General features: G+C 44.2%; 1 protein-coding gene across 3 annotated transcripts in view; it reads right to left on the bottom strand.

The window, feature by feature from the left end:
- Window positions 1-9,800, bottom strand: part of LOC8024616 (nose resistant to fluoxetine protein 6) — a 34,079-nt gene extending 24,279 nt beyond the window's left edge. For all 3 annotated transcript variants that reach the window (XM_040501158.2, XM_040501159.2, XM_029994775.4), the window contains exons 1-7: window positions 9,582-9,800; window positions 8,309-8,523; window positions 6,717-6,840; window positions 5,912-5,999; window positions 5,712-5,818; window positions 2,992-3,165; window positions 1,626-1,719 (exon numbers count right to left, since the gene is read on the bottom strand). In XM_040501158.2, the coding sequence (XP_040357092.1) occupies window positions 1,626-1,719; window positions 2,992-3,165; window positions 5,712-5,818; window positions 5,912-5,999; window positions 6,717-6,840; window positions 8,309-8,523; window positions 9,582-9,738 (959 nt within the window). In that variant the 5' untranslated portion in view covers window positions 9,739-9,800. The remainder of the gene's footprint in view (window positions 1-1,625; window positions 1,720-2,991; window positions 3,166-5,711; window positions 5,819-5,911; window positions 6,000-6,716; window positions 6,841-8,308; window positions 8,524-9,581) is intronic.
- Window positions 9,801-14,200: the final 4,400 nt, after the last annotated feature.

Raw genomic sequence — 14,200 nt, 5'->3', positions numbered from 1 at the left:
ATGCGGGATAATGCACAACAAAATAATTATGTACGAAGCGTTCTTATGAAGCGGAACGCGCATGTCCAACGGTGATAGGCTTCTTATAGATATTTATTTAAGTCTGAACCATTAAGCTTAAACAATATGTTTTATTTCTATACACGATTGAAACCAGAGCATATGACGGTCGCCATGTCGCTGCTTGTGCTGAAACACATGGGGCACCAGCCGGGGCGCCATACTTGCAGTTATTTAAAATACAGGCACTTGCACGCGACTCCCTTCGAAAATACTTATGGCGCGTAATTTTCAAAAAAATGAGCCAACATTTCCTAGAGAGTGAGAATTCAAGAAACAACATTTATGCGACAGGTTTCTTAGTTGAGCGGAGTTGTATTCATATGTTATGACAGAAAACAAATGTTATCCTATCTACGCGACATTTTTAGCGTTTATTTAATACTAGAACTATACCTTTTAATAGCACGTAAAACAGCGCCGAGCACGACAGTCAAAATCACCATAGTACTACGCGATCCCCTTCTGCGTTATAACTTATATTAAAGTATTACGTTGCCTCAAAACTCTAGAACAAACTTCCCATTTAATTACGCGCTCAGGAAAAGAGGGGCCGGTCAAATCGAAGTGCCCAAATGTGTCTTTCTGGCTCCTAAAATCAATTAATTTGCTCTCCGTTTTTTTTTAAAGATAATTTGCAGCATAAAACTATAACGTCATCATTGTCAAACCGTAAAAAAAAAAGAGAAAAACTTAGACCTTAAGGAAAACATGTAGATAGAAGTCGCGAAACGGAAACCTTTGTCACGTTATTGAAGCGAACGAGAAAAGTAATCGTATTAGTACATACAACCTGCCTAAACTAGCACCCTCTTGCATCTTTAACTCCGTGCCAGAAAACAAAAGCAGATATATAGTGCAACAATATATCCACAACTTATATTTATATTCTTTTTTTTATAAAACGGACAAAAACAAAAATAAAAACAAAAAAAAAACTTTTTTGGCATTTGGTTAATTGTATTATCGTAAAATCCCGAATAAACGCCCACCCACGATTAAGGAATAAAAGAAAAATGAAATAAAATTTACCGTTCTTCACCGCGTCTTGTAGATCAACTGCGGTAACAGTCTCAGCGCTACACACAGTTACAGTACCGCGTTTAAGTTTAGTGGACTGGCGCCCCGCCAAATTTAGTGGACGTTGTTCATTTCACACCGTGGCGTCACGTAAAGCCATGACTTTGCGAGACACTGTGATGTCACGCGGTTCCATGACGTCACGTGACACTAAATTCCCGCAAATTTTATCGGGCCCCGACATGAAGAAACACATATAGGATCCGCCGAGAAACGTCGCCAGTACAGAGTTTTAGTAGATCGTTCCGATACCTCCGATGGTCCCAATAACGATACTCGATAACGGTAGAATGCGTGCGCAAAGTTGTCAGCGGAGTACCGCGGGTATCGTTATCGGAGTCATGGGAACGATCTATTAAACTTCCTTAATAGTGGGCGATATTTCGGGGAAGGGCGTTCATTCGAGACTGCACGGGTTTCTTACGCTATTCACTTTTCAGACCGCACCTTTCGTGCTCGGGAGTGAAGAAATTACGTCAGGTTACCTGATAACAAAGAAGGTTTCTACGCTGGGGTAAGCATTGGAGATTATGCAGAAGAGAATCTCGTGGGTCATTTCGAAAATTCCCAATCCTCGCCCTGCAATCCGCAAACGGAAAACATTGTCAGAAGCGGTCTATAGTGTAGCAGTCGTTTGTAAAGGAACGGACAGAAGGACTTGAACGGAGTAACTGAAGTTTTTTTACAGCGGAGCTGTTAAGGGCTAGTTTCCCCAAAATTGTGTCCCCCGCAAAGAAATGAAGACACCGAACTCTGGACACCTACCGCCATCTATGAGCGAAGCCGGAAAGTCACGTATCTGGTTGCCGCCGTCGCTCATAGATGGCGGCAGCCTTTCCACTCTGGCTTGCCGACTTGCGGCCAGCCATTACTTTCCATTGTACAGCTCCGCTGGTCTTCCCTCTTCACCAGAGTGGAAAGGCTGACAGTTTCTTTTTTTTATGTTTTGCTTATGGGCTCGGTAATTCACGCACACCTGGACACTCGTGCATGCTTGAAGGATTGCCCAGGTGTACTCCAGGATTCCCACGTCTAAGTGAGCGAAGGTTAATATATGCAAGCGGTGTCAGATTCGTGGCTGGTGTTTTCTATTGCACTGAAACAGCCGGTAAGGTTGCGCAAAGTATGATTTAAATACATTGAAACAAATCACTCACACGATCATCATAATATATAAAATGAGCATGCTAAAAATTCAGCGTTCATAAAGCAAGATAACTGAGACACACAGATAAGTTTTTTCGTTATTGGTTTCTTCGTTCATTTAATCAGAAAAGAAGATCTTTCGAATTAACAACAACAAAAATCGCTCGTGATTTTCTCTACGAAGCTTTTACGTTTACATAAGCACCTAATCACCCAAATCAAATAGGCCCAGACCGGTCGATAAATCAGGTTAGCAAAATTTGAGTGATGATATTTTTCTTTGTGGAAGCAGTTAAAACACCTAATGGCATTATGTTTACGTTTTACTTTGTTTAATGAAAGCAGTGACAGTGCGATTATTTAACGGTGTCTCGAATAATATATTCGATTGTATTATGTGTGAACTGGGTGAGGTACACTCGTGAGCGATATGAAGGTGAACAGCCCTCTTCTTGTTTCTGACGCTCCTGCATGTTTTGGAACAAGCTCTGCTCCAGAAGAAGGCTAGAACGCGAAGTATAGACCCCAAGCCACGTAGCATTTGAGATGTTGAGAGTTAATATAGTTTTAGGGAGCCGTAAAACAGCCAAGAAATCAGGTAAGGTGTTCACCTTCATATTGCCGGCGGGTGTACCTTTGAACTGTCATTATGTTTTCCGATGAAAGGCAGCAACGTTCGCGAAACGGCCAAGGGGCTCACTTAACCCAGAATGTGTGGATCGAGGACGCTGTAGCTGTGCCCGAGGATAACCCAGACGGCAGAGAAGAAGCGCAATCCGTTGAGGCACTTGAAGCAGACCAGCTCTGGGGATGTGGCCTTCAGGAGCGATTCCGTGTTGCTGATTGCGGAGAAAGCTGTCATGCATTCCGTCCAACGTCCTACGCAAAAGGTAGTTTGTTTTAGTTTATAAGCATTTCCGCAATTTCATGTAATCCATCAGTTCTGGGTAATCCGAATACGCGGGTGGTACGCTAGCGCTGAATCGGTGTACTAGCGCCGTGCCACCCGCGCATGTGGCCATGAGGGAATTCTGGCGCTCTGATTGCCCTATTTGATATTTAAACGTTCCGCTATCCCGGAAGAAGCACCCGCGTTTTGCTGCTCGCCGCATACCTTAGTGTAGCACGAAGTCGCAAGCGATGTCTAGTTTTCTCGCCGAATCGCGGCAAGCCACTTTTTTCTCAAATCAGTGTCAGCGGGTACTTCATAAACAAAACAAGCCCTACAGGTTTTTTTCATCCTGTTACATCGATACTTCCAACAGCAGGTCATTTTAACAAATCTTCGAGGCGAAGCGCGGGCAGACGAAGTCAAACGCCGAGCACCAAACACAAAACGCACCAAGGAAGCCTAAGCAGGCGACGTAGACACACCGCGTACTTAGAGAGCTCATATTTAAATGGGTAGTGCAACGATTTTAATGTTTAAAGAATTGGCAGCTTGTATCTTTTATATTGTTTGTCCAAGCACAAGTGACCAAAAACGCGTCATCTTGCCCCGAAAAACTGCTATTCCGCTGCGTAATCGCAAATAAAATACAGAATTATTTGCCAATCTGCAGCCGCGTGTGGCGATTACGAGAACTACGATGACAGCGTCTCTAGGGGATACGCGGAAGTCAACAAAACCTGTCCCCGTCCGCTACTACACTCGCCATCGGCCCGGTTGCAAACCGTCTTTTGTGTCGATCACTTGCCGCGACCTTCGACGGTGCTAATGCTTTAAAAGTCGACAATAGCGGAGGAAGCGGCTGGGGTCTTTGGAGAGAGAATCCAAGGGGAAACCCCGTGATCCCCCAGAGCACGTCACTCGAAAGGCGACGTGGTGAGTTGAGAGGCATTTTGACCTTCGATTTGTTTTATTTTTTTAAATAAAAACTACCGCTCGCGAGAAAATACGGTTCTTTGTTCTTCGTTCCATAGGTGGCACATATGAACATCCGCAGTTAATTGGCCAAAGTCCGAAAGTCGTTGCACCACACCTCTAAGAGCGGGAGCAACTGAAACTATAGAGAGCGTTTACACGTGCGCATGCATTGCATTGTCGCGTGGCAAGAAGGAAAGCGGACGGAAATTCGGAGACGCTTGGAGACTGTTAATGCTGCAAACGCGACTACGTGAGCCCGATCGAGCAGTTCGAAACACTCAAATCTAGTAAATCGCACAGGAGGCGACTGGCTAGACCCAGAATCCACTGTTGATCAAACCCGATGCACCCGATGCAAAGGGGAGCATAATAATAAATTATAATACTGTATGATTGAACAATGATATTATTGGGGATAATAATAATAACAATATTAACATTTTTATCGTAGTATTACTTTGCTGGATGCGTAAATACGTAAACTAACCTCACGGCGCACTAAAAGGCTCTCGTTCGGCCACACACCAGCACTTGTTCCTATCAACACCACCTAGACACAAGTCCGGAGCGTTCAGAGGCTTCACGTCACCAACGTCAGAAGGAGGAGGCTACCCTGGAAGTTGGGCATCTCCTTGAACTTCTCTTCGAACGCGAACGCCCGACGCCGGACGTCGGCGTCCGAACGCATTCGAACGGTGAGTAGAGACAGAGGCAGCTAGCTAGCTTTAGATCCACCCTGTAATCTATCGAACCAGAGCTCGCCGCTGTCTCCTCCTTTCCCTCACTTTCTCGGCTCGTAGACCCCCTTCGAAAGTCACGTGCCGATTGTTAGATGGTCGCTACCACTGCACAATGTGGAACAACCGAGAGCGCGGAACGTGCAACGCAATTCATTACGTAAGGTGTTGAATAGATATAATGGTATACAACGAACTCTATAGGAGCCGACGTGCCGATCAAACCGTGCCGGAAGCGCTACGCCACTCAGTTTCTTACTTTTTCTGAGGGTCTGTGCATGCCTTCTAACTAATCTGACCAAATGTAGAAAGTGCACCGTGACGTCGCGTGTTTAGCTTATGGCCATGCGATTGCACGTCTTCTAGCCCTTGACAGCGCTCTGACTTCGACGCTCTGACAAAAGACACTGCCACACTTGGCTGCAGTGTCTTTTGCGCCCGTCATTGTGCACGAATTCAAGAGCTTAAAACAGAGTGCAGACTTTCAAAAGGGCTCTATCCCTATTGAATTATCAGCATAAAACGGACGAAGTAACTTTCTTTGTTTTTGCATCTCGATTTCTCTTCAACTGCGCGCTCCTTTGTTCACCGTTAAAAGCGTCTTCGCCCCTTAATTGGTAAAAGAGGTAACTGCCAACAGGTTGACAATGTTTGCTGCTTTCTACTTCCGCTCCTGTATTCAAGGATCCACTGAGTCATACGCATCCGTGAGAGAAATTCTACAGGTGTTGCGATCTGTATCAGCAGCTGCCGTTACAAATACCTTATATCTCGAGTTATCTATCAGATAACTGGCCACTCGGAAAATGTCAGACAGTTACCAGCACTTCGGCGCTTATCATCCGACGCAGGCTTGTTATGCATCCTTGAGAACGTGTCTACCAAGGTTCCAGCAGTCAATAGGAAAAGCAGGACGCCGAATACAGCGCTGTAATTAATAAAAATGGTTTCGTAAATACCGCATAAAATGACTTTAGGTATTTTCGTCGATGCGGAAGGGTCTGAAATGATGCATACTTACACAAAGGCGATCTGAACGGCATTCAACTGTTCCGGTTCATCTGACCGACATCCAGCCACGAACGATGTCACGCCCATCATCTGAGTTACTGAGGTACAAACCATCAGTTGTCAATAAATGAATTAAATACTCATTATGATTAAATGTATACTAGGTTTAAGATGCCCCAGCTGGTTGATCATGGAAGGTACAGGAGGATCATGATCATTGAGAACCTTGGAGATGATTATCAAGAATGCTTGTGAAAGCAAAAAAAATTGAGTCAGTGTTCAGAAACATTCGAAAATCTCCGGAAACATGTCCATATTTTGTTGGATTAACCAAATTCCGTAATTATCGCGCTTTTCTAGAATACGTTTTGTTTTATTAATCAGGTAGCACAAGCACTAACTGCGACACTTTCTTAATTCGAGATTATTATCAAATGTTTCCCTTCACAAAAGCCCGTCCTAAAAGGGTCTCTAATGAAACTACCACTGTTTGTGTGTATTCATGTAAAAATTTCAGCCGTCAAAAATAGGCAAAAACCTGCCAACTTTTGAAGTGTCTAAACAGTAGCCGCCTACTAAAAGTATGCTAAAATCACGGGAGGTAAAAATTCTCGAAGACAACAGGAATGATGCTCTAAAAATCGTCATCAATAAAAGGCGTACCTATGTTTACAATTTAGTTGATCATTGTTACGATTATCTTTAGTCATGCTTTGGCCCGTGATAGAACAGAAACGAGAGGGTTTCCGCTTATATTAGGTAGCGATTTGATATATCACTTAAAAAAATAATAATAATACTGCACGAATGTTTACGTGATCCAAGCACCAGCTCCACTTCAGCCTTTTTGCAGACAGACGGGACGCAGAGGCCGAACCTCAAGCCATGAATCCTTCCTTTCTTGAGAGCTTTGTGCACCGTAGTTAAGTTGAATCTCTTCTGTAAAGCGAGAACATTTCTCTTTAATGGCCTTGGCATAAATATTCGCTCGTTTAAGTCTACGCTCCGAACTGAAATGAAAGCACGTTCAAGATCGTGAAAAGTCTTAAATGAACGCCGAGGCGAATCTCTGTTATGCCAAATTACCTTCAAAGTTAGAATAATAACATGCCAGCAGTGGAGTTGACATTGCGCGCTATAAATTCTGACTCGGAGCCATGTTTGTTAAATACCTAGTATTACATACTGCGTTGTATTTCTATACATAACACTACTATATAACAGTCAAAAACAAATATTGACAATCAACAAGCTTCTTTTCCGCACAAAATATTCATTCAGAAATAATACATAGACAATAATAAATAACGGGTTTGTAAAAAAAAAAAAAAATAATCAGCATTTCTTTAAACGCTTAGTCTTACAGATGATTTTCATTGGGTTTTTAATTGATTGGGTCTACAAAATTAGTAAAGCGATTTCGTCGTCTTTTTTTAAAAAAGCTGGTTAAATTGTTGCGCAATCTTGACGCCTTTTTTGAGCTCCGTTAGTAAGCCAAATCTGTTACTCTCCCGAAGTAATAAATAAAAACACCCAAAGTGTTACTGGATTTTTTTTTCTTTTATCAAGGGCGAATGAAGGCTGTTTCAATTTTTAAAAGTTTCCAGTGAAATTAGCGTAGGTTTTTGACCCAACATCCTAAACAAATATGTGGCTATTTTACTGCAAAACATGCAAACAAAAAAATCACTGCGAACAAAAAAAAATCCCATAATCACCGACAGCTTTAAAACAAGAAAACGCCAAGTGTAGTTTATAACGTTCACACTTTTTTTTTTTTGGTGACTCCTTTAACAGATTATTTATCATATCAACTAATGCCGCATAGTTTGCGGCATTAGCTGCGAAGCAATCATAAGATTAGTTGACTCTTCACGTCCTGCTTTACGCAACGACAAATCCAAGAACGCGATCAGACCTGAAAAATGCGATAGCCGCAGGAACAATGACCGTGATTTTTCACCTGTCGATTGCCTCCTTGCCAAACACTTTTTTTTTTTTTAAAGGTTTAAACGTAATCTTAGTCATTCGCTGGAGTCTTCCGTTTAGTCCTTGCGTTCCCTACACGAGCCTATAGACATACGCTTCTTTTAGAATGAACTGGATGGGTTCGTTCGCTGATCATTTGAACGATCGATGATTACATCAAGATTCGACTCCCGCTGCAAACCGAAGCCACGAAGCCAGACTCGCGGATCATATTTCCTACCAGTCGATGTAAGTAACGTCGCACCGGCGTCCATATAGTATATAACCGCTGCCGAGTACTTCATGATAAGGATGGGCTTCACGGTAATCACAGGTACTATTCGTGTTTAGTCGGTTATTGTGAAGACATTTCGAGTTAAAACATCTTCGTGCTGCATAGATATTCAAGCAACAACTTGAACTTTCTCCTCGCACTGACCCTAACGACTGGGTACCGGGTCAGTTGGAGAATCAGGCGGTCCAAAACCTTCGACCTTTGTGGCCTAAAAAATACGCTGCAATACTGGCCGCTGAACGAGTCGCTGTTGAACTCGGAAATCTCGATCCTGGAAGCCAGGCACTCGTCGTAAGCGCCCAGATCAGCCGTGGACCCTTCTAACAGTCCTGACGGGAACTTCCCGGTGGCGTCCAGAACTGGAAGGAAATAAGACCCTATTTTATTTTCGTTCCTTTGGACCAGGAGTCTCCAAACTTTGTGGCTAAGGGGCCTGATTAGGTATCTGTCGCAGTAACGAGGGCCGGAAAAAAAAAGTAATTATAAACGAGATCAAACAAAAAACACTAAATAAGTAAACCTAGATAAGAATTTAGACACAACAATCAATGTTAAAGTAAGTATTAAAAAGCAACTAAGGTTCATGAATATATATACTTCAACTTGAAATCTAATACAGCTGATTATGACAGGACAGTTGTGGCCAAGAACACTCCCCAGGCATAAATCAGAAAACGTGGGAATTTAGCACATTCGCGCAGTGCAAAATATTAAGGATAATGATAAAACTAATGCTGACAATTTTCAATAGAGAGGACACGTGATAATGAAAGAAATTTTAACATAGTTAAACAGACATGAAACAGGGGACCAAGATTGGTGACGCTGGTGTTGACAATGTTCAATGAATGATATGACGAGAGGACCCGCGTTATGCGCAGTTTCTCTGGTTCTTGTATCTTCGTTTGCGCATTTGGAGCGCGTCGCGGCGACCATCCTTTAGGCGCACTTTTTTGCGCCGATAGCTGCAAGTCCGCTAGAAGCGGGCCGCGGGCCGTTTGCAAGACTTAGACATTACTTTTAGATTCAGTGGCGTCAGATATGTGTTCCTCAAAAGTGTGTGTGTGTGTGTGTGTGTGGGGGGGGGGGGGGGGGGAGGGGGGGGGGAGGAGGCTAGACAAATTCGACGAAACAAATTCTGCTCATGATTTGTTTTGTTACTAGAGCTAATGGTGAACTTCCCGCTCTGAAGTCAGAGTTTTCTCACTAAATTAAATAAGCGGTGCCTGGGAACGCTTATAGGATTGTCTTTTGTCGCTGTCAAGTAATCGAATGGCCTGCCTTGTCTGCCGCTTTAATAGCTTTACATTGCTGTTAATGTCGGGGGGCATTTTCAAAGCTCAGATTGGAAAACAGAAAGAACTAAGATAACTAATGAAAAAATATGCCGTGATTTTAAGATATTTTGAGAACTTACACCTCCACGCCGCGATGTCCATCTTGAGAAGGCCCCTGGACAGTGCGAGAAGCCCTCCGGTGCACGGTCGTGACACGTTCGGTTGCGAGAAAGAGCGTTGCACAACGGGTATCACATTGCCCAGCATGCTCTTGAGCAGAGACAGCTCCGAGGGCATGCTTGCCGGACTTTTGGCAGGAAGATCCACGTTGCGGGAATCGTTTGTTGAACAGGTCAAGTGAACCCAGACGGCGAAGAAAGCAAGCAAAGTCATGCTCATGGTTGGTCTTCTGTAAGAAATGTTCAGGGGTACATGCCATTAGTCTTATCTGTAGAGTTAGACATCTATTGCCACGTCGAATAAAGAAACAGTTATACTACGCATTGGTCCATTCTCGTTTCAACTACTGCCTACTTGCATGGGGAACGACAACAAAAACAAATATAGACAGCCTATACACACTGCAAAAGCAAGTCTTGCGTTTAATAGAAAATGCACCGCACAGGAGTCATACTGCTCCGCTTTTCAGAAAGCACGAGTTATTAACATTGGAAAATGTTATAAAAAAGAAATTCTCTTTAATCATCTATAATCAAATAAAGTCCGAGCCAACAGCCTTCTTTCAACTGTACCTTGTGGGCAACCTGGCGATTCCAAGCGGTTGGCCCAGGCTGCCCCTCCGACAATCATAAGTGGTCATCTTGACCACGAGGGGGCCAAGGGCAACTGGCCACGCGAGCGGCGCTCCGCCGCTGATAAAAGGCCGTCGCAGCGGATGCGCGGGGGCTGTTGGGATCGTGGCGCAGGCGATAGCGGTCATTAAATGTTTACGTGCTGTTGAACTGGTGTGCTGTGTCATTCTCCGAGACGGGTAGCAGCAAGGGAAATCCCACAACCTTTGGTGAGAACATACTTACAATCTTAGATCCACAAACTACACAAGAGAAAAAGTACGCACAAACTACGGCAACCAAAAACTATCTAACGAAATCCCCATCCTTCTAAATGACCATCCTGATCTGATGGCTATAATCGAAGGCAGCGTATCAATTCAGGCTTTAAAAAGAAACATGAATATGTACTTTCTGTCATATCAAGAGTGACTATGTTCTCATTTTTGTTTTATTTGTTTTTTAGAGTGTTATGATATGGGCTGTGTCATGTTTTATGTCTCTTTTTTTTTATCAAAGCAAGTTATTTGTTATTTTCTTGACCTTTATGCAGTGCTATCCCGTGTGCACTGTTGTGCTTATGGTTTTCATATGGTTGCTTACGTTTCGCAAGTTTTCATTATTCTACCTTCCTGTGTGCCACGCTGAGTGATGTGCGGGGGGGGGGGGGGGGGGGGTGGATGGGGTGGAGGGGTCAACGCCTCGTCAGGCATTTAGTTGCCTTTTGCGACGGCCCCCTAGACAACTGTCTGATGTATGTTGTCTGAATAAAACATTGAATGAATGAAACCGTTCACACGTTTTGACACAGCAAACGTATGAGACCTAAATTGTTAATATCGCGCAACGTGCCTCCAGTTCCACCAATAAATCAGTGTACTTCATTCTGATTGAAGACAACGCTATTAAGCAGGCGAGCAGGTTGCTAAGCAACATACTAAAACTCGAGACGGAGGCAGAAAAAGAAAGGGAAGGCAAACACAACGTCTTAATAGAAAAGTCCCCCCCCCCCCCCACACACACACACAACGAGGGAAAGGGGCTTGGAGTGATAAACTGGTATCCCGTTCACCAGGCAAAAGTGACCCCCCCTTGGCCGCCGCCATGTTGTAGACTTTTGACCATTAGACACGCGACCGTCCCAAATCCTGAGGCTTTTACGCAAAACTGAGCCGAGAATTGTATTGCGATCGCTGTAAGACACACGATAAACTATTTTCTCCATGCTGTTAGCTCCAGAGATTAGTGTCTATAGCTCCAATAAAAACCCAAAATGCAGCACCGCGATTGACGGAATCTAGTGAAGGCATTGTGAAGCTGCCCGAGTTTTTGTCGTAAGAGCAAATTTTGGACTGAAAACAAACTAAACATAGCTTATCCTGGTGCTACTGTTATTAAAGATCAATGAGCAATATTTGTGCGCGGCATTTCGTTAAAATCCAGACGTAAACTTATAAGGTCACGTGTCTAGTGGTCAAAACTGTGCAACATGGCGGCGGCCAATTGGGGGTCACTTTCTCCGTTTCGGGTTTTAGTATGTAGTTTATTCAGATCCCCAGGTAGCGGGTTAGAATACCGAGCAAGGTACCCCCGATCTGAATGTGGCTTGTTGCGGGTAAGGAGACGTGTATCCGAGATTTTGGCTGCACAACAAAATGCCCCCAGGTGATCGCAATTGATGCTGACCCACGCGTCGCATTACTTTTATTTTAATTCTTGGTTTCATGGGACCCAGCAGTGAAAGACGCAAAAAGACATTTACGCATTCATAGTTGGCACATATACCACGGGTCAGAATTTAGAAGTCAACTTACAGCGAAGTTGAAGTAGAATACGAAGGTGTTCGAAGCTGATGAAAGAATCTGCAAAAGAGTCACTAGAAGTCAAGTTACAGTCGACGTTTCGCTGTGAGGCTTACCGCTCTGAAGACTCCAAAAGAGTGTTGTTGTTGTTCTTGTTTAAAGTTGAAAGAAACTCAGAAGTTGAAGTGCTAAATATAACAAGTCCTCGATATCTCTCATTAAAATTTGACGTCAGGTGTCTTGGGTCACATGTCAAAATACTTTTCCATTTACAATGGGGTCAATTATTCTAAATTACTCACTATGCTGTGTGCACCCAGGACCAAGTGGTATAATAGTTAGGAAGGAACACTCGAACTCATAGAAGCAGCAGAATCCAAATGGCGGCGCATCGACGCATCGTGCCAGTGCAGCTTTGCAGAGCAAACAAAGTGGCCATCTGAACAAGCGGACACGACGGACGCTGTCGACTGAAGTCGATGAGGGATGGCTCCTCGCCCGAGTATGCTCCCAAGGTCGAGCCAGGGTGCAGAAGAGATGCACGAGTCGGTAAAACACACTGGAAGAATGCCGAGTGCCGCGGTCTGGTGGTGAAGAAATGTAGTGCATCACAGAAAATCTCAAGGTGTGGAAGGATAGTGGGTATACCACAATGCTAGATACCCCAAGGTCAACCCACCATTTTTTTATTCCATCAGCCAATAAGAGCTCGGCGTTCTGACATCGTCGCGACCCCTGTGCAAGAAGCAGACGAACTTGCGCTCTGCATAGCCCATCAAGCTGTTTACAAACAAGTCAGCGTTTGCCCACACCAGGCGTGGGCACTGCGCGTGCGCAGAAAGCAGATTTGCATGAAACGACACGACTGCGCATGCGCTGTGCCGACAGCAGCGCCACCGCAGAGGCATGACGTCAAAGCCGCGCATTAGTGTATATACTAGATGGATGGATGGATGGATGGAAGGGTAAATGCGGTTGAACCCTTTGAATCGAGCGGCGACTTGCGCCATTCAGCCAGTCATTTTTAAAGAGCGCCGCTCTTAGGCGCCCGTTTCTGGGTTTCGCGGCGTTAGCGTCGCCGTAACCGCGCTAAATTTAGCGGGAAAATTGACGTCAGGTGACGTCAACACCAATTCAGTTCCCCGCTAAACTTAGCGGAGAAAATGACGTCACATGACTTGATGTCACGCCACCTATGAACCAATTCACTTTCTCCGCTAAATTTAGCGGGAAAATTGACATCACGCGATTTCAAGAGCAACGTCCTTCCCTCTGGGTATTTAGGTCGATGATTTTATCAATTTCCAGGGAATTACATTACTAAAGAGTTTTTTTTTTTTTTTTTTTTTTCTCAGGATTACATTATTTTTTTGTTCCTATAGGTAGCCGAGTTATCTTCTCATACGCGATGGCCATCGGAGGCGCGGCTATGCGGCAATACGATCCCGGGAGGACAGATGGTTGACTCTGACAGATCGCATTGGGTCGCAGAAGCCGTAGGTTTTGTCGTCTGCGTTGTTATGTGGAACGGAGTATACGGGAAACAGCTTGATTTTCATAAAGACTTAGGTTTCGCCAATTTCGTGATTTCATATTCACGAAAAATTTGTCCCGCGAATATTCACTACACCACGGATCATGAAAATTTGTGTCGGCGAAATAATTTCAAAACCGGTTGATTTTCTAGTTACGCGAGCAGCACCGCTATCTCAACACGGCACGTCGAAGCTCGTTTAGTCGCAAATATAGCCTCGAGAATAAGGCCCCTCGAGAAGTTTGCGTTGCGCCCCCTAATGGCGAACCGGAGGGACATCATGCCGAGGGCAGAGTTTTTCCCCGACTCGCCCTGCTCGCCTTGTGGAGGCTGTGACGACGTCAGCTGTCGGCGCGCCCGTTTCTATTTACTTTTGCTTCTGTGCGTTTTTCGTAAGAAGTGTGATTTTTCATTTGACGTGTTATTCAGGTATGGCCTGTAGCTGCAGGCAAAACTTCAATCAATATTTCAGGCATGGTTGACAGGGCAGGCAGCGCATAAATCACAGCTGGTATTTGAAAATAAAGAGATGTGGCCTCACTTGCAGGAGCGTCACGATAGGTTTACGCCACACAATCAATGCTGCTGATGATCTGAATGAGTTGACAAGTTATGCATACTATTTCTTTTTT

Source organism: Ixodes scapularis, unplaced genomic scaffold (assembly GCF_016920785.2).
Source record: "Ixodes scapularis isolate PalLabHiFi unplaced genomic scaffold, ASM1692078v2 PGA_scaffold1__304_contigs__length_218370807, whole genome shotgun sequence".
NCBI lineage: Eukaryota > Metazoa > Arthropoda > Arachnida > Ixodida > Ixodidae > Ixodes > Ixodes scapularis.
This window is presented reverse-complemented; position numbering and strand designations above follow the sequence as displayed.